This window comes from Ovis aries, chromosome 19 (genome assembly GCF_016772045.2).
Source record: "Ovis aries strain OAR_USU_Benz2616 breed Rambouillet chromosome 19, ARS-UI_Ramb_v3.0, whole genome shotgun sequence".
Taxonomy (NCBI): Eukaryota; Metazoa; Chordata; class Mammalia; order Artiodactyla; family Bovidae; genus Ovis; species Ovis aries.
Window position 1 is genome coordinate 7369993 of NC_056072.1, and position 19088 is coordinate 7389080.

At 43.6% G+C, this 19088-nt stretch overlaps 1 protein-coding gene across 1 annotated transcript in view; it reads right to left on the reverse strand.

The window, feature by feature from the left end:
• GLB1 (galactosidase beta 1) overlaps positions 1-19088 on the reverse strand; it is a 100763-nt gene that overhangs the window by 15721 nt on the left and 65954 nt on the right. The window contains exons 11-15 of the mRNA XM_015102219.3: positions 15246-15320; positions 12912-13001; positions 10236-10349; positions 7259-7390; positions 5129-5383 (exon numbers count right to left, since the gene is read on the reverse strand). Coding sequence (XP_014957705.2) covers positions 5129-5383; positions 7259-7390; positions 10236-10349; positions 12912-13001; positions 15246-15320 — 666 coding nt within the window. The remainder of the gene's footprint in view (positions 1-5128; positions 5384-7258; positions 7391-10235; positions 10350-12911; positions 13002-15245; positions 15321-19088) is intronic.

The window sequence follows — 19088 nt, forward strand, 5'->3', positions numbered from 1 at the left end:
TGCCCAATTATTGTCAACCTCTATATTTCTTCTTAGCATCCGTTGCATTTGCAATTGTATCATTTAATTTGAGTGATGATATGATTTGGGTATGCTAGATTTTAAGTTCCATGAGAGCAAGAGGGCTTCCCTCATGGCTCAGATGGTAAAGAATCTGCCTGCAATGCAGGAGACCTGGGTTTGATCCCTCGGTTGGGAAGATCTCCCGAAGAAGGGCATGGCAACCCACTCCAGTATTCTCGCCTGGAAAATCCCATGGATAGAAGAGCCTGGTGGTCTGCAGTCCACGGGGTCACAGAGTCGGACACGAATGAGTGACTAGCACACACCCAGACTTTAAGTTCCAAGGGAGCAAGAACCACATCCAGTTCTCTTCATTTTTGGATCCTTAGTGCCTGGCACAAAGTCTGGGCATGTAGTAGTGAAAAGGAGCAGGACCCTATGGGCCTTCTGCCACCATGCTTTCTGCCTGCCTTTTGTCTGAAGAAAACCTTTAGCCAAAGGATAAGTTTAATCAGAGAACTAAGAAAATACAGAAGCAAAGGAAAACAATCCAGTAGGATAAAATAATAATAACTTAAGTCAGTAAGCAAAGTCAAGGATCTTTAGTTTCTTCTCAGGGGCTTTAGATAATATTTGAGCCATATCCTTGGAGCTGTGTTGTAGATACTGAAACCCCCACCAGGTGGAAGAAGTTAACTACATGAAGACCAGACTCTAGCCATGACATAAGATGCCACAGTTCCACGAACTGGCCCCAGGGAAATGGAAGCAAACTGACCCCAGAACTGAAGATTAATTGTACTGAAAATAATCAAGATGACACTGGTCAGGGATTTCCTGGTGGTCCAGTGGTTAGGACTCCACACTTCCACTACAGGGAGCCCATGCTCAATCGCTCGTCAGGGAACTAAGATCCCAAGATAAGCAGTGCGGCGAAACAAACACCCAAAATGCTGGTCAGACCACTGCATGGTCAATTTCAAGGCGACTGTCAGAGCTGACTGTAGCCCCCTCCCTAACACCTATACAACTCTGAAGATCCCCTTTAAAAGCTCTTGCTCACTGCTTGTCAGTGGGAGGAGGAATGAGTTGGCCTATGGGCGGGAGTCTGCCCTCCCTTTGGATACATACATCTGAAAAAAAGACAACTTTCCTTTCCACTAACCTTGCCTCTTATTGGCTTTTGAGCTCCGAGCACCTGGACCCACTTTCGCTAACAGATTTTGACGCAACGGGAGACTGAGCTCTCGCAACACCTGCCTCCTGGGGGTTTTCCCCAAGGGAAGCTGCCACCATGAAGACGCGCCAGGAAAGCTTCAAGGAGCCATTGCTCATGGCTCTCAGGTCCGGGGAGGAGGTTTGGGGGACATTCCTACCAGCTGCCAAAACCATTTGTTTCGGGGATCCTCCCTGTTTCTCCCCTGCTCGGCACTGGCTGCCAACATGCGCTTTCTTGGTGGAACGGAAAGACACCTCAGGATGAGTTGAGGAGCTCCCAGACCCAGTAAGTCCACAGGTGTGCACCCGGCTAACTTCTCTTTTGAGCTTGAAGTGCTATTTTGGCATTTTTGCCAACTGGTTCTGATGTATGTATGATGTTGAGGACTGTTTGTGTTGGAAAGTGTTTATTTGGGACTCCATATCCGTCATCCTCTCAGGGGATTTATGACAGTTCTTTCTGGTGTGTGAGTGTGTATTCTGTTTGTGTGATTGGTATTCTTGTCTTTGTAAAGTGAAAAATTCAGGTTCAATTCATTAGAAAGATTTTAGCTATGAAACTATGACTAAAGAAAAAAAAAAAGATTTTTTAAACACTGGGTGGCCACCAAGTGTTCTTTAAACTCCAAAAAAAATTGGTTATGATGAAAGTCTTTTATTTTTGCATATGTAATTAGAGAAAACTTTTTTTTTTCTTTTCACAATTCTGACCCTGATAGAAACAAAAATATGCTTAGGAGAAAGCTTGAAGTTAACTCTTGTCTTTGAAATACACACACAGCTCACGTTGAGACTTCAGACTTGGGTTATTTAGTACAATTTTAAACAAAAAGAAAAAAGGAAAGAGGGCTTAGCTTTAAACACAATAAATGCATATTATTAAATACACATATTGTACCACATTAAAGAGAAATTGTGCTATGAGAAAAAATTATGTTTTTAGAGGTTATGGAATATGTTCTTAAGTTTGCGAATCAGAAATGCTGGTATAACAGTTCAACTACTTGTTTCTTAGTTTTGTTAAGGCTTTAAAGGGTTAAAAATTGTAATATGTAAAAATGATAAGGGATACATTTCAGTATATAAAGCAAGTAGGACATGTGTTGTCTGCCAGAGAAAATATAAAGGATGGAGATTTTGTTTTTTTCCTTTGGCCCCACCGTGTGGCCTCCAGGATCTTAAGTTTTCACCAAAGATCAACCCTGTGCCCCTGCAGTATAAGCTCAAAGTCCTAACCACTGCACCTCCAGGGAATTCCCTGGAGATATTTTTGTTGAAGGATAAAAGGAGAATAACTTTTGGGTGGAAAGAAAATTAGAAATTAAAATGGATATAGAAAATATCCTTTTTTGTAAAGAATCAAAGTACTATGAGAAAGGAATTTTGGACACTTAAGATTGATTAAAATTAGATTGAATTTAATAAGGTAAATGAATTTTAACAGTGAGCTGATACAGGGAAGCAATTTGGTTTTCTCTCTGTTACGAGAACAGAGTTTTCCAGGAATATTGTGCTGGTTTTGATAACAGATCATAAGTTTCTTTATCTAGGTAGCTTTGAGTTTTCCAGAGGGCCCCTGAGGAATCTCAGAGAAAAATACTGTTAAGATATTGACAGAATTCTAATGGAAAGCTGTTGTTTTTCTTCTAATCATACTTTTGACCCCAGTGTTCAGGATGGAAGAAATTGTTTAATGAAGTTATCACAGAGTATAACACTCATGATGTGTATCATTGCTGCCTTTAAGTTTACTACTTAAAGCACATGTACAAGGTGTAAAGATTGGGTATAATCAGTAAAATGTATGACCTATAAAATGCTTCCCTGTCAGCATACCTCTCTATGCTTGTTTGTTACATCTAATTAGTTTTCTCCCAGTGTGGATGACTAGATAAATATATAAACAAAAAGTTGGCCTAGCACCGAGGGACATGAATGGACCCAGAGCAGGCAACAACTGAGCGACTCTGGCGGCAGTGGAAAAATATATTGATTATCAGTGCTTTTTATGGGAAAGGGGAAAATGGTAGAAGAAGTTTTCACGCATTGAGGTGTGAGGGTCATTCTGGCTTATACATGATTTAATTTGAACTTTAGGCTAACCAGGGCTTTCCTGGTGTCTCAGATGGAAAAAAATCCACCTGCAATGCGGAGACCTGGGTTCGATCCCTGGGTGGGAAGATCCCTTGGGGAAGGAAATGGCAGCCCGCTCCAGTATTCCAAATAGCCGGCTTATGGCCTATTAGACATACATTGTACATCTGCTTTAACCATTAAGAAAATACATTCAGAGAATAATATAAAGATGCATTTTGATTATTATCCTCATCCATAATATGTCTACTAATTTTTAAGCGTTTATCCAGGCACTGTGACAAGGCGATCAGACAGAGGTCATGTTTTCACAATACAAAATACTGATGCTAAACTTGAGACTTGAGATTATTTCCAACTCTGTGTCCATTCCCCAAATTAGGCAGGACTTCGCTCCATTTCAGCAGGAAGGAACCAGAGCAGTCACACCCCACTGCCTCAAAGAATTGGGGAATACTGGAAGAAAAAAGGAACTAAAACCAAGTTCCTCCGCCAACTTTATTAATAACTTTATTCTCTATTGAAAACTTTTATCCCATTTCTTGCTTTGTATCTGTCTCTCCTTAATCTTGAAGAGTGTCAAAAAGGGGTGGATTGAAAGGGAAGAAGACCCTATGGTCCCCAACCTCCCATGTCCTCTGCCTGCCTTTTATCTGCAGAAAACTTTAACCAGTTTAATCAGAGAATTGGGAAAATACAGAAGGAAAGGAAAACAATCAAACAGGACAAAATGATAATGGTTGAGTCAGTAAGCAAAGTTAAAGACCTTTAGTTTCTTCTCAAGGGTTATAGATAATATTCTGAGTCATATCCTTGGAGCTGTGTTGTAGACACTGAAACTCTCACCAGATGGAAGAATTTAATTACATGAGGACCAGACTGCAGCCATGACATGAGGTGCCACAGTTCCAAGAACTGGCCCCTAGGAAATGGGAACAAACCACCCCTGGAACTGAAGATTAACTGTACTCAAAACAATGACACTGCTGAGACCACTGCACCACCAATTTCAAGATGACTGTCAGAGCTGACGGTGCTGTTTCTGCATGTAGCTCCTCCCTCCGCCTATAAAGCTCTTGCCCACTGACTGTCAGCGGTGGGGGAGTCAGCCTGTGACAGAACTCTGCCCTCCCCCAGCGTTGCCAGCCTCTGACCAACCTGAACTCTTCATTGGCTTTAGGGCGGCGAGCAGCTGGACCCACTCTCAGAAACAGAAACCACTAAAAATATTTGTTGAATGAATAACTTGAGTCATGAAAAGGTCTAGGATGAAAACAGGGCTTGAAGTAGAGAAGACATGTCTTCAAAGAATAAAGGAGAATGAAGCAGGCAGTAAAGTGGCTGGGGGCAGCTGGGGACCCCACAGACAGGGGTGGGTGCACCCCGGGCACGGGAGCATCCCCATACAGAGGTGGGGTGCTCTGGAGAGTATAGCGTTAGGCATGAACAAGAGAAAACAGGCTTCCCGGAGATTTGCCCCTTTGCCTGGGCCAGACTTTCTTCAGTATAAACAAGAAATGCTATTCCTAGTCAGTTTTCAAAGAAGGTATGATTTTTCTTAGGGGAAGGAGGAAGTTGCTAAAGAAAGCTGTCAATGAAAATGGGCTAGACGGTGTACCTTCAGGCTGACCACAGCATCTCTGAAGATCTGCTATGGCCCTGCTCCTGAGAAATGGATAAACTTCCACAGAAAACCCTCCACTCCCCTGAGTCTCACGCAGCACACCATTAGCAGTCTTTTTAATGCCGTATCAGACACAGAAAAGAAGACATCTGAGGCCTAAATGCAAATACTTTCCATGAAGACACATACCTTGGTCCATCCAGGAAACTGGAGGAAGGTGTCCTGAGGCAAGTCTGAGATCCCGCTGGGAATAGTGAAGTTACCCACATAAAAGGTCGGGAGTGCGTAGGTAGGGGGACTGTGTGCACGGGCTTTATTGTGGTAGCGCCTGTCACTGCCACCCCCGGTCCCCAGGTGACTGAGTACTGCATTCTCCATGTCCAGCGGGAAGATCTCCCAGTTGGTGAGGATTTTGGAATCAAGGGTCAGGTTAGAAACAAGACCCTGTAAAAGAGAAACAGAGTGATGAGCTGGGGGGTAAAGACAGGGGTGGAGAGAGGCTTCATGTGACTCTGTGTTCCAGCCGTGAATTCCTGGTAAAAGCAAACTGGGATGTGAAACGCCAACAGCACATGAAGCTCAAACTGTGTGTCCGTCAGAGTGACGCAGATCTGGCTCGAGGCCAGAGCTTTCGACCTCAGATCCCCAGTCTTCAGTGTCTGGTTCAAAGATGTGGCCAGAACAGAGGAAATGATGGTTTCGAGGATGGGGGAGTGAATGGAGGTGGGGGGAGAATGCAAAGGAACACTTTGCCCACTGTTAAAAGGACAGAAGAGTCTGTGACAATGATGGGGAGCCTGAGACGCATATTCTGAAGTTGCTCTATTTGTCCAGTGGAGGCAAGGGCTTGCGGTGTCCATGGCACCAGACACTGCATGGAAGCCTTTGCTCGTGGCTCATCTGGCTTCCTCTTCCCAGCCTTTCAGGAGGGGAACTTTTCCATCCCAGTGGGATCCCATATTTGTTGTACAACACCTCTCAATACCATGTCTCAATGGCCCAATCAGTAATTCAATAAGCGTTAACCATGCAGCTGTATGCCAGGCTCTTTGCTGGGTCCTGGGGATTCAGTCATCTTACAAGAGTCCCCGTCACTCTGTGGGTTAGTGTGGCCTATGATAGCCAAGCAGGATGACCATTAATTAGTCTGACCACAAGGACGGTAACAGGAACATTTCTTTTATACTGGAGACAAAAGTGGCCCCTGCATGACTGTTCTCTAAGAGTGTCACTGCTTTGCTTTTGAGATGCCACCAGGAGGGTCAGGAGATAGCCCCAGACACCTGTCCTGTCGTGGGTGTTGCCATCATTCTGGAGGTGCAGGCTTCCTTCCTCTAGCACATGGTGAGCTACCCAAGGGGCAGCCTGTATCTCAACATCCTTGCCTTCCCCCAAAAGCACCGCATGGAGCACACACACAGAGGATGAGCATAACAAACATTTACTGAACAATGCTCTCAAAATGTACATCAGAAAAACATACTTGGACTAGACGCCTAGGCACAGACTAACCAAGAGAGGTGAGAACAGTGCACGGAGGGACAGGCTTTCTAAAATTCAAGAGTTTGTCCACACCCAGAAAACAGCAGAACAAATGCTAAGTTGGCTCTGTTGGCATGGGAGTGCCTTTTGCAGGCTCGGTGGGTTTTTTAAGCAAAGGAAAAGCATGGTGCAGTGGCTTCCTCCTTCTGTTTCTTGCTAAAGGATGGCTGAACTCAAATGCAAGGGTTCTGTTTGCAAAGCTCAACTTTCTCATCATCTACAGAGGAAAACAGATCTTCAAAATAACCCAACTTCTAGGCTGCAAAACAAATCAGGTAAGTTTACTCATCAAATTTGGCAAAGGGGGTGTGCTTTTAAAAATTACTTCTATGTGGACTTGCCTGGTGGTACAGTGGATAAGAATCTGCCTGCCAGTGCCAGGGACACGGGTTCAGTCCCTGGTCTGGGAAGATTCCACATGCCTCAGAGCAACTAAGCCCATGAGTCACAACTTCTGAAGTCCCTGGACTCTCAAGCCCAGAAGCTGCACCTACTGAAGCTCCTAAGCCCTAGAGCCTGTACTGCACCAGCAAAAAAAGCCACCGCAATGAGAAGCCCATGCACTGCAACTAGAGTTGTCCCAACTAGAGAAAGCCTGTGCGCAGCAGCAAAGGCCCAGCACGACCAGAGCAGAAAATCACTTCTACGTGAACAGGGCTGGAAGGAAAGAGTGTATGCAGGACAGCCTTTAAGTGGATTTACGGAAACTTCCCCAATGACTTGGGCACAGTTCTGTCAACCTTTGAGTCTCACTCCCAACAGGGAGGGTGGGCCTACCTTGAAATCGTTGATATATGAGCCATAGTTCACACGCCCCATATTCTCCACCAGGAGGTCCAAGGTCGCTCCAGCTTCCCCTGTTATGTTCAGGGTGATCACAGATTCTCGTTCAAGGACTCCCTGGGCAACCTGTGGGTTCAATACCAAATGAGAATTAACTAGGGTGGGAGGGTCAGCAGAGGCAGTCTGCTCAGTCAGTTCCACACTCATATTCCTACCTTGAAGTGTCACCAGACTTCGGACAGAAATGCTCTGATGGCTCCTTTGCCCAAGTCCTCAGCCAGATGCCCAGGCTCCGGCAACCACTGCTTTCTTCATAGGAGGGTTGCCAGACTCAGCTCCCAGCAGGGAAGGGCTGAGGCTGATTTCCTTACCTCTGGGTTATTTTCCTGTATGTCTATTTTAATTTTTTTATTTTGTATTTATTATTATTTTAAATGTTATTCATTTTTTTTTAATTTTTGGCAATGCCACAAAGCACACAAGATCTTAGTTCCTCAGCCAGGGATCAAACCTGCACTCCTTGCAGTGGAATCACAGAGTCACTGAACTTCCAGGGAAGTCCCTTATTTTTTAAATTTAATTTTTATTGTATATTGGGGTATAGTTGATTTATAATGTGTTCATTACAGGTGTACAGCTAAGTGGTGCAGTTATATGTATACATATCAATATATGAATTCTTTTTCAGATTCCTTTTCCATATAGGTTATTACAGAGTATTGAGTAGGCTGTGCATCTATTTTTAATAGAGAGGGGATGGAGGCAGAAATTCCAGGGGAAGATTTCTAATACAGGAATCTCTTCATGTGCTCACAGCAAAAAAAGGCAGTAATAAAAAATAGGTTTTAAACTGCATGGAGATGGGACACAATAAGACAAACGAGATAAAATCAGAGGGTTAGGTGGAGTAGTTTTACTTCAAAATACCTGATATGATGCATTAACCACAAAGATGAAGTAATAGAATGAGGGGAAATAACAGGTATTGTAGCAGCAACATATTCCTAACTTTTTAAAATGCAAGATTCTTTAAAAAAAAAAAAAAGTATATCACGAAAACAACCCTCAAATTGGAATTTTAGAAACCGTTGCCATACATACTCATAGTGCTTTAGACATTTGTTGCCACTCAAAACCACTCATGACAATGGGATGGAAATATTTTCCTTTAAAATTGTCTCTCGCTTGAAACTACCACAACATTAATTGGCTATACCCCAACACAAAAGAAAAAGTTTAAAATCTGAAAAAAAAAAAAGAATAAGTAGTTTGGGAGACATGGGAGATTGCTGTGGAGAAATCAAAGAAGCCGGGAACTAGTTCTGATAGTTCTTGAGTAACCTTGGGTGAATCACTTCCCTTCTCTGACCCTTAATTTCTTTCCTTTTGTGGTGTGTTTGAAGCATAGTTGATGTACAATGTTGTGTTAGCTTCAGGTGTCCAGCAAAGTGATTTCATTTTACACATTCTTCTCCCTTACAGGTTATTGTAAGATACTGAATACAGTTCCCTGTGCTACAGAATAGGACCTTGTTGTTTGCCTATTTCATATATTAAAATCACTTCATTCTTTTTTTTTTTTTTTAAGAAAAATAAAATTTTTTTCTCAACAAATTTTCTTGGTTAGGAACAATCTTTCATGTGTTTATTTCACATGATTGTTTTCAGTGAGAGGAATGGAAATCGTATAACGTTATGAAGCCAAAGTCTTTGTATCTCCTAGCTTTGATTATCACGAACAGCCCTTCAGAATATAACTTCTCATGTAGGATGAAGACCCTAAGTTAAAATGACTCATCTAGCGTGTACAAAACAGACTCTGCCATCCAGGAGTAAAGAAGATGTGAATGAGACAGTGTCAGTCAGAGGGGATGGCCCTGGACTAGGGGAGTGACCAGGAAGTTCGGATGGACGAGGGGGTATATACCTCGGGCAGATGGAGTGCAGGTGAGGGTGCATCAGCCAGCAAGGGACAGCTCAGGAGTGTCACGAGGAGGGTGGAGCCTGGGGATGGGAAGGCAACAGTCTCCCTGACTGTCATGTTACTGAGGCAGAAGACAGATGGGCCCTTGGGTTGGACATCTGGCGTTTGTCAAGTGGGGTCAAACTGAAGACACTCCAAGGACAAAGCTAGTGGCAGAAGCTGATCTCTGCTGAAGAGAAGCAATAAGATGACCACTCCTGAGGTCAAGGGAAACTTCCCTGTCAGTACACGTGCAGGCAGGCTCCTTGGGGGTCACAACATGCCACCCCATGACAAGTGAGGATATGCACCCAGAGGCCTCTGCAGTGGGATCCATTTTAGCAAAAAGTTACGCACACAGGTTAGGGAAGGCCCGAGGACAGGTCAAGTGTGAAAAAAGAAACGATAATTGGCCAAAGGTACACAAAGACCCAGAAGGACTGTCTTATATAAGGGATTTAAATCACCTCTTTACTACACTCCTCATTCAGGACACCTGCTGTCCTCTCCAGGTGTGTATTTCTGCCTTGCTTCAGTCTTTTATTTTTATGTATTTATTTTTTTTGTATTTTGGTCCTGCTGTGTGGCATGCAAGATAGTTCCTGGATCAGGGATCAAACCCAGGCCTTGGCAGTGAAATGCTGACTCCTAACCACTAGGCGGCCAGGGAACGCGGATAAACATGCTGTTTCTCTGTGCGCTGCCCCCCTCACTATGCTGTGTCTCTAAGGATAAACTTGCTACCTGTTTTTACAGTTTTTGCCTCCTTGAAACATTCTTGTGTTCACACAGGGGAAAGAGCCAGGAAAACTTTGCCTGTAGCCCCTGGTGGCCCAGCGGCTAAGATTTCTGCTTTTCATCCAGGTTACCCAGGTCCAGTTCCTGGGCAAGGAATAAGATCTCTCCTCAGGACTGCTTACTGCTGTCTCTCTGAGACCATCACCAAGTGCAACCCACAACTCTCCCCCACCGTGGGGGCAGACACACAAGTTCAGAGAGAATTCTTACCCCGTTCACAGAGACGTAGGCCCGGTCATGGACGCCACTGGATGGAGAAGAGAGGGGTGTAGGGTGGCTGCAGTTTTCAGGGAGCGTTGTTCGGTACAGCACAAATCCAAAGTACTGGTTAGAGAAGGATGCAAGAGAAGATATCACTCTTGCAGTTCACCGTAGGAGAACGGGGTCACCCTCCATCCGTGTGAAAGCAACATTTCTAAAACTATAGGAATGAAATGCTTCCCCAGCCTCGGCAAATATTCTGTCTGAAAGAAGGGAACTGGCTTCAGTTTTCAGATCACAGAATAACCATCACAGCAGCAAACTGCAAGGAAGCCTGGAGGCCTCTGTCAAACATCCCCTCCCCTCCCACAAGAGGGAACCAGACCTTGGAACGTGTTGGGTGATGTGCCCAGAATCACTTGGGGGGAATCCCGTCACAGATCAAAAGGACTGCTATTATCTCAAAAACCAAAACCAAGGACAACAAAAACAAAAGGTAAACAGCAACAGAATGCTCTGTAGAACATTCTCCAGCTTCTTGGGCTAACATACAAAACAAGAGTCAATCAGAAACTGTTTCAAGTGGAGGCGAGGGGGAAACAGGCGGCGAAAGACGGAGGTGGGGGCGAAATGTGCCTCTCACTGTGCCTCAGAAAGTACTTTGAGATGCTGGGACCCCTGGTCGGAAAGGAAGCCCCCAAACACCAGCCTGGGTGAATGGCTTCCTGAGTGGTCATTAGCTGGGAGAGCTGGACAAATCAAGTCATACAGGAGAATCCAAATGGAAACTCATCAGGAAAAACAGTTTCCCACTCCTCAGCCCTGAATGCAAGAAAGTGCAGCCCAGCAAAGGAGAGGGGTGATATGCGAGAGCGGAAGGAAAATGCTAGCCCATGTTCCTGTGTTGCAGGAAAGTGCTGAACTCAAGAAACGCCACTGTCATCACCCAAACCTTCAAGCACAAGGATGCCTCCCTTCCAGACCCCCAAATCTCCATCTCTTGTTTCTTTTTTTCTTTTGAATGGAGCAGAGTGGTGAGTCCTAGCTTAGAGACTAGGGGTTTCCAGGAGGGGACCAGAAGGTGAGATGCTCCCTGCAATGGCAAAGTAGAGAACTCCAGGGTCGGGGCTGATGGGGAGGCAGCTGCAGGGGTACCAAAGCTGCACCCCACTCCCTGCAGCTGTGCTCGCCGAGAGGAGAGGTTTGCTGGAAGTAAATCTTCTATGGCCTGTCCCAGATCTGAGCAGTCAGGGCCCAGGAGCCACACGTGATCTGAGACCACTGCCTTGGCCTAAAGGTGAGAGAGCAGAAAGGGGCTGAGAAAAAGGAAGGAGACTAACCTGGGATCCACTTCCCAGGTTCCCACTGCTCTGAGCTGTGTCTTATCTGATGTGCTCCGACCCTACTCGGTGAAGAGGACGGGTAGATGGAGACATGGGTGTACAACCAGTGTGTGTTAGAACCAGAGAAAGAACACTACCCAACGCTAATAAAAAAGTGAGGGGGAGCTTAATTAATCATTTTTATTTATCACAAAGCAGTAATGCTGGGGTGAAATCACAAACATAACAATAGTAACTGGAAGCAAAATAAGCTAAAGCAAGATCAAATGTGCTATTATTATATCATCCTCCAGAAGGTGAGCTCCTCAGAAAGTCAGAAAGGAGCCCCTAGATAATTTTCCATTTCAAAAACCAGAGCTGAGATCTTAACTAAGTGATCAAACAGAACACTGAACCAACACCGAGTGATCCTACTACGGTACCCTGAGACGAACACACCGCTGCCGTCGTGTGTGCGCCAAAGATGTCTCACTGAATCTAACGGTGAGGCGTGGTCTACAAAACTCAGCAACTGTCTGAACTCTTCAGACATGACCATGTCACGAGAGAGAGAGGAAGAACAGACTCAGGAACTGTTTCAGATGAAAGCAGACTAAACGCAATGTGTGCGCGTGGACTGGCAACTGGACTGAAAAGTGATACGCTATAAAGGACATTACTGGAATAAACTGGGATACCTGATCGTAGAATGTGAATTAGATAATAGGACTGTATCCATGCTAGAGTTCTTAAGGGTGATCATTATCTGTGATCATGTAGGATAATGTCCTTCTTAAAAATATATGCTCTAATATTTAAGAGTGGAAGTGTCATGATGTTGACAACTACCTCAAATGCTTAAAAAAAGCAAAAAGCAGCTGACTCCGAACCATACACACAAAGAGAACTCAAATGAAGCAGCTGTTAACACTTGCTGGATCTAGGTTAAAGCTCTATGGGTGTTGTACTGTTCTTGGAAGTTTTCTTTACAATAAAGATGGAGCTGTGCCTGGAGGTTACACACACACACACACACACACACACACACACACACATACACACACACACACCCGCCAGTGGTTTTACTCTGAAATCTAATAAGATTAATTATATCAGACATATACTCAATGTATAACCTGCACAGAATTATGCTAAAGCAGGTTATTACCTATGTGATAAGAAATAGGGGTGGGGAGAACAGGAAAGATCAGCCACAGAGCTAGAGCCTGGAGATCCGAGGTGATTTTACATGGGGTCTGATTTATCTGCTTACCATTTCGGTCCCTGTGTTCAGAACAGGTAGGTAGAAAGCACATTTTTTTGAGGGTAGAAAAAAGGTAAAGCATTACCTCTGAAGCCCTACCTGTTTCACATCAACAAACGTCAAGGGATAAACACTTTTTATGGGTCCAGAGGGACACAGGATGTTGAGAGCATCCTCCACCGTCTTTAACTGGAAAGAAACAAAAGCAGCATTCACTCACTGTCACCCCTCACTTAATCACAGTAGAAATAACGTCATCACCAGAGACAGCAGATTTGCCCAAACCCCTAAATAAAATGAAATGGTTTGAATTCCACTCAGGGCTGTCCCACAGTCACCTTCAATCAATTCTATCCAGTCCCTAACTCTGGATGAAAAATAACAGATGATATTGTAAAGAGTTTTAAACATACCTATTCACAATCACAACCTCCTGTATAGAAAAGGTCCATAAAATGCATGAAAACCAAGGCTCTGTGAAACCTCCCCACCACCCCCGAGTGAAGCAGCCCCAGCTGTGCCCTCCTCAGAGCGTGTCAGCAGCACGTTCCCTTGCACTTAAGGGATCGCCTTGCACTTGTTGACCCCACTGCACTCCTTGTGGGCAGCCAGCTTCTTAAGACCAAGGTCCGTACTGTGCTCACCTCCAATGTCCAGCACATAACAGACACCCAATTAAAACTTTTTATATTCAGCCTAAATGACTGTGTTTTCTTGTAGCCCATGATATTTACTCTGATGCACAAAACAACCCTGGGTGCCTCACCAAACTCTAGGAGAGACCTCCCTTTACCCACACACCTCACTGAGTCTTCACAAAAGCCGGCAAGGACGGCAATACTGTCCCTTGTTAGGGAAGAAGAAAGAACTGGGGACTCAGGATTTCACTTGAGTCATGGCCCAGACGGGATTTGCAGTTAGCTTTGGCTTCAAACCCAGGGCTTTTCCCAGCATGAAACTGGTTAGGAATTTTATAAACGCTTTTTAGAGCTACCTCACTGATAGGTAGCATGGAAGAAAAAAAAAAAATCTGTTAGGTACAATCCCATCAATTCAGCTAAGTGAGTGCTTTCCTACTTGGACAACTAAAGGAGCTCATGGTCAAAGCTTTTATCCTATATAACTATGATCTACATAAACTTCATTCAGTATTTTAAAAAATTAATTATTCATTTATTTGGCTGCACTGGGTCTTAGTTGCAGCATGTGAGATCTAGCTCCCTGACCAGAGATCAAACCTTGGGCCCCCCGTGTTGGAAGCATAGAGTCTTCGACACTGGACCACCAAGGAACTCCCAAACTTTACACAGTTTTATGTCAATTTGCTGTCTTCAATCCTGTATTTAGTTTCTGGTCTCACAGTTCTCCTTCCTGGTAAACAGAATGTGCTTTGGTACTAAGGTTAGCAATATTGTTTAAAACATTTGCAGTTATTTTCTGTTGCATAAAAATAAACTTTTCACAGCTTTTTTAAAAAGACGCAAACCAAACTTTTCCTTAAGTAGCAGTAGCAATGAAAAAGTAGCAGGTACTCCCTTTACAAATGTGATTAAAGTCTGATTAATCTAAAGCAAGATTCCTATCAGGCAGAGAAACCACATTCTTTGTAGAATGTAACACACATATCTGACACTAGGTGGAAAATGTTACAACAGCTCAAACAAACATCAAAGGGCTTCACGAATGGAAATATTATACAATCATGTTTGGCATTTTGCTTAAAGATAAAAACTTATGATGCTATTTTAGCATATCAAGATTCTTAAGAAATGTGTAACTTTTTTTTCTTGTTAGTTAACCCAGGTAGGAGTTAGGGATTATCAGAGGGGAAAACCTGAAGATGGTCAAAACAAATTGCCTTGGGCTTACGTCACTCCTATCAAACTTAGCCTCTCCTCTTTTTCTCTTTCCCTAGAAGAAAAAGCTCTTCGCTAATATTTATGATTCGTTTCTGGCTTTCCCACTCAATGTCCCAATTACCATACAAGCCACAAGCTATGAAGGCAAGATTTTTCTTTTTTTCCTGAAGACATGATTTTGAGATGGAGGGCAGTGTATAATTTAGAGTTAATGTTCATGGCTTTTGAGAACTGCTTTTAGAAAAGGAGAATTATAGAAACGAATGTCACTAGCCATAACAGTAAGGTTACATGTTATTCCCACAAGGGCTCCTAATGCTGGTTTTGACACTGATAATGGAAACAAAATGATCTAAGAATGCCCACTCACTCCTGACATGCTCACCCCGTCAGCATCACGCAGCATCTCGTGGCCTGTGTCCCCATTTTCCCAGAAACATCACCCACCCCATCAGTCTCACAGAAAACAAGTTCACAAAAATATAAGGAACCGATTGCCAGGCGTAACACTTTGACTCATGACTACTGAATTCCACTTCCTCACTCTTAATGTTTCTGTCAGTTTTTTTCTTACCTTTTTCAGAGCAACTTTTCCATATGCAAACTTTGGTGTGGATGGGGGGATAGGACCTTCCGGTACTTTTGCAAACTATAAACCACAGTGGAAAAAAGAAAAGAAAAATGGCTATTAAACTCTTAGAAACACATCTCTACAATTCATGTTTCAAAAGAACCATCAAAGATTCAAATATCGCCAATGATTTTTGGAAAGGCAAAGGAACCAAAAACTCCCTCCAAAACAGAATTCTAAGCACACGTCTGTGTATGTCTGTGGTTTAAGCTCCAGGAATCATTCAAATAATTAGAGAACAAAACACCTGAAAACAGAAAGTGGAAACAAGTAGACTAACACAACATTGTAAATCAGCTATCAGTTCAGTTCAGCCCAGTCGTGTCCAACTCTCGAGCTCTTTGCGACCCCATGGACTGCAGCACGCCAGGCCTCCCTGTCCATCACCAACTCCTGGAGCTTACTCAAACTCGTGTCCATTGAGTTGGTGATGCCATCCAACCATCTCATCCTCTGTCGTCCCCTTCTCCTCCTGCTTTCAATCTTTCCCAGCATCAGGGTTTTTTCCAATAAGTCAGTTTTTTGCATCAGGTGGCCAAAGTATTGGAGTTTCAGCTTCAGCATCAGTCCTTCCAATGTATATTCTGGACTGATCTCCTTTAGGATGGACTGGTTGGATCTCCTTGCGGTCCAAGGGACTCTCAAGTCTTCTCCAACACCACAGTTCAAAAGCATCAATTCCTTGGCGCTCAGGTTTCTTTATGGTCCAATTCTCACATCCATCCATGACTACTGGAAAAACCATAGCTTTGACTAGATATACCTTTATTGGCAAAGTAATATTTCTGCCTTTTAATATGCTGTCTACGTTGGTCATAACTTTTCTTCCAAGGAGCAAGCGTCTTTTAATTTCATGGTTGCAGTCACCATCTGCAGTGATTTTGGAGCCCCCAAAAATAAAGTCTGTCACTGTTTCCATTGTTTCCCCATCTATTTGCCATGAAGTGATGGGACAAGATGCCATGATCTTCGTTTTCTGAATGTTGAGTTTTAAGCCAACACTTTCACTCTCCTCTTTCACTTTCATCAAGAGGCTCTTTGGTTCTTCTTCGATTTCTGCCATAAGGGTGGTGAAGTCTACGGAATGTGAAGTCTAGGGGGCCTTAGGAAGCATCACTACAAACAAAGCTAGTGGAGGTGATGGAATTCCAGTTGAGCTATTTCAAATCCTAAAAGATGATGCTGTGAAAGTGCTGCACTCAATATGCCAATGAATTTGGAAAACCCATCAGTGGCCACAGGGATGGGAAAAGGTCAGTTTTCATTCCAATCTCAAAGAAAGGCAATGCCAAAGAATGTTCAAACTACCACACAATTGCACTCATCTCACACACTAGCAAAGTAATGCTCAAAATTCTCCAAGCCAGGCTTCAACAGTACGTGAACTGTGAACTTGCAGATGTTCAGGCTGGATTTAGAAAAGGCAGAGGAACCAGAGCTCAAATTGCCAACATCTGTTGGAGCATCAAAAAGGCAAGTGAGTTCCAGAAAAACAACTACTTCTGCTTTGACTATGCCAAAGCCTTTGACTGTGTGGATCACAATAAACTATGGAAAATTCTGAAAGAGATGGGAATACCAGACCACCTGACCTGAGAAATCTATATGCAGGTCAGGAAGCAACAGTTAGAACTAGACATGAAACAACAGACTGGTTCCAAATTGGGAAGAGTACGTCAAGGCTGTATATTGTCACCCTGCTTATTTAACTTCTATGCAGAGTACATCATGAGAAACGCAGGGTTGGATGAAGCAAACGCTGGAATCAAGATTGCCAGGAGAAATCAACTATACACCAAAAACAAAATTTTTAAATGCTGCCATTAAAAACAATGACAACAGGGGCTTCCCTCGTGGTCCAGTGGTAAGGAATCTGCCTGCCAATGCAGGAGACAATGGGTTCGGTCCCTGGTCTGGGAGGGTCCCCTATGTCGCAAAGCAAACAAGCCCATGCACCCCAACTAGTGAGCCAGTGTCTAGAGCCCAGGAGCCACAACTACTGAGCCCACGTGCTGCAACTACTGAGGACCGTGCTCCCTAGGACAAGTGCCCTGCAAGGGAAGCCCACACCACAACCGCAGAGTCGGCCCTGCTCTAGAGAAAAGCCCTGCAGCAAAGAGGGTCCAGCACAGCCAAAAGGAGAAACAATTATTTTTTAAAACGACAACAAAAACTGACATCTGAATTAGGAATGGGGTAAAACAAAAGAGCAAAAACAAGCAGAGAGGATGAAAGTGACGAGTGGAGAGGGAAAAAAAGGTACATGGCAAAACCGACTCCGAAGGGAGGGGCGAGTCTATAGTAGGAAAAGATGCTGTTTGCAAATTAAATCTTATGAGTAGATTAAAGTTTTGTGTCAATGTTAAATTTGCTGTGGTTATATAAGAGGATATTCTTGCCTATTCTTAAACAACATACACTGAAGTATGTAGGGGTCGAGAGTCTTGATGTCTAAAACCCTCCACAGGTTTAGAGAGCATTCGGGCTCGGTGAGGGGCAAATGTTGACACAAACGTAGTGAAACATTCACATGGGTGAATCTGGGTGTGGAACACACAAGTGTTTGTCCTGCTGTTCTTATTCTTGAAGCATTTCTCTAAGTTTGAAATTATTTTTAAATAAAAACAAAACCTTATTAAATACATACACACACAACTTATATTAATGTCAGAAGATACGGGTGTAATTCCCAGGTCTTAAAAAAAGTCGGTGTCCATCCATCTGGAATCTCCAAGTATTAATGGGTTGTATTATGATCTATCAGGCTCTTAGTTCTTTCCTTCTTTCCCCGCCCGCCCCCACCCCACCGCCGGCTCTCAGCTTCCCTTTTTAAAAGCAATTTTTAAAAGCGTAGTAAAAAGCAGCGGTTTCCTGCAATATTCTTTTAGTTCTGTTCTTCAGAGGAAACCATTTTAAAATCATTTCACTGTTTCGATTTTTGCTTCTGTTGGTCTCTAAATTTATCTGCTACTTCTTGTTTGAGCAACTTAAAGCACGATCATTTATTTCTTTAATCCATGGGATTTAGCTCAGTTGTACTCTTCAAATATCACCCTTTCTTGCCAATATGGTTATGTCACCATTTTTCTCTACTGGTTATCTTTGTAGCTTTAAATAATACCCTATACCTTTTTTTCTTAGTTCTTACCGACTAGGACATTATCCGTTGTCTCCACACATTTAAAGATAAGGCTGTCTGCATCCTTCCCCTTAGCTCTCCTCTCCACTCCCATCTCCAAACCATCAGCTGTGCTTTTTAAACGTCAGGGTTAAAGGTCTATCCTATTAGTCACAAGTCCTCCCTTCAAGTGTACACTGACCTTATATTAAAACTAATCACGTGTGCTCACATTATTACGATCCTATAAACACTGCTCTCTGCACAGCTACATGGCCGGTATGTACCAGGATGGCATATCCTCTCTCCTTGCAGACGTTATTTTTCTTTTCTCTCCCCTGGGGTTTCTAATTGCCTTTCTTTTTTCCTCTCTGCTGTTCGGTTCACACGGTGCTTAGATGGTTCCAAATTGCCAAAGACGGTATCAAGTTTCTTCCAATACTCTTTTCTCTCCTAGAAATCCTCCTACTGGGACCCTCAGTCTTCTGCTCCAAGGGCTGAGAGTCCACGATTATTTTCCTACTTCATTTATTCATGGCCCCGCTGCACCACTTGTGGGATCGCCATTCCCTGACCAGGGATCAAACTCTTGCTCCCTGCATCAGGAGTGTGGAGTCTTAACTGCTGGACCACCAGGGAAGTCCCTCAGGCTCTATCATTATTCTGGC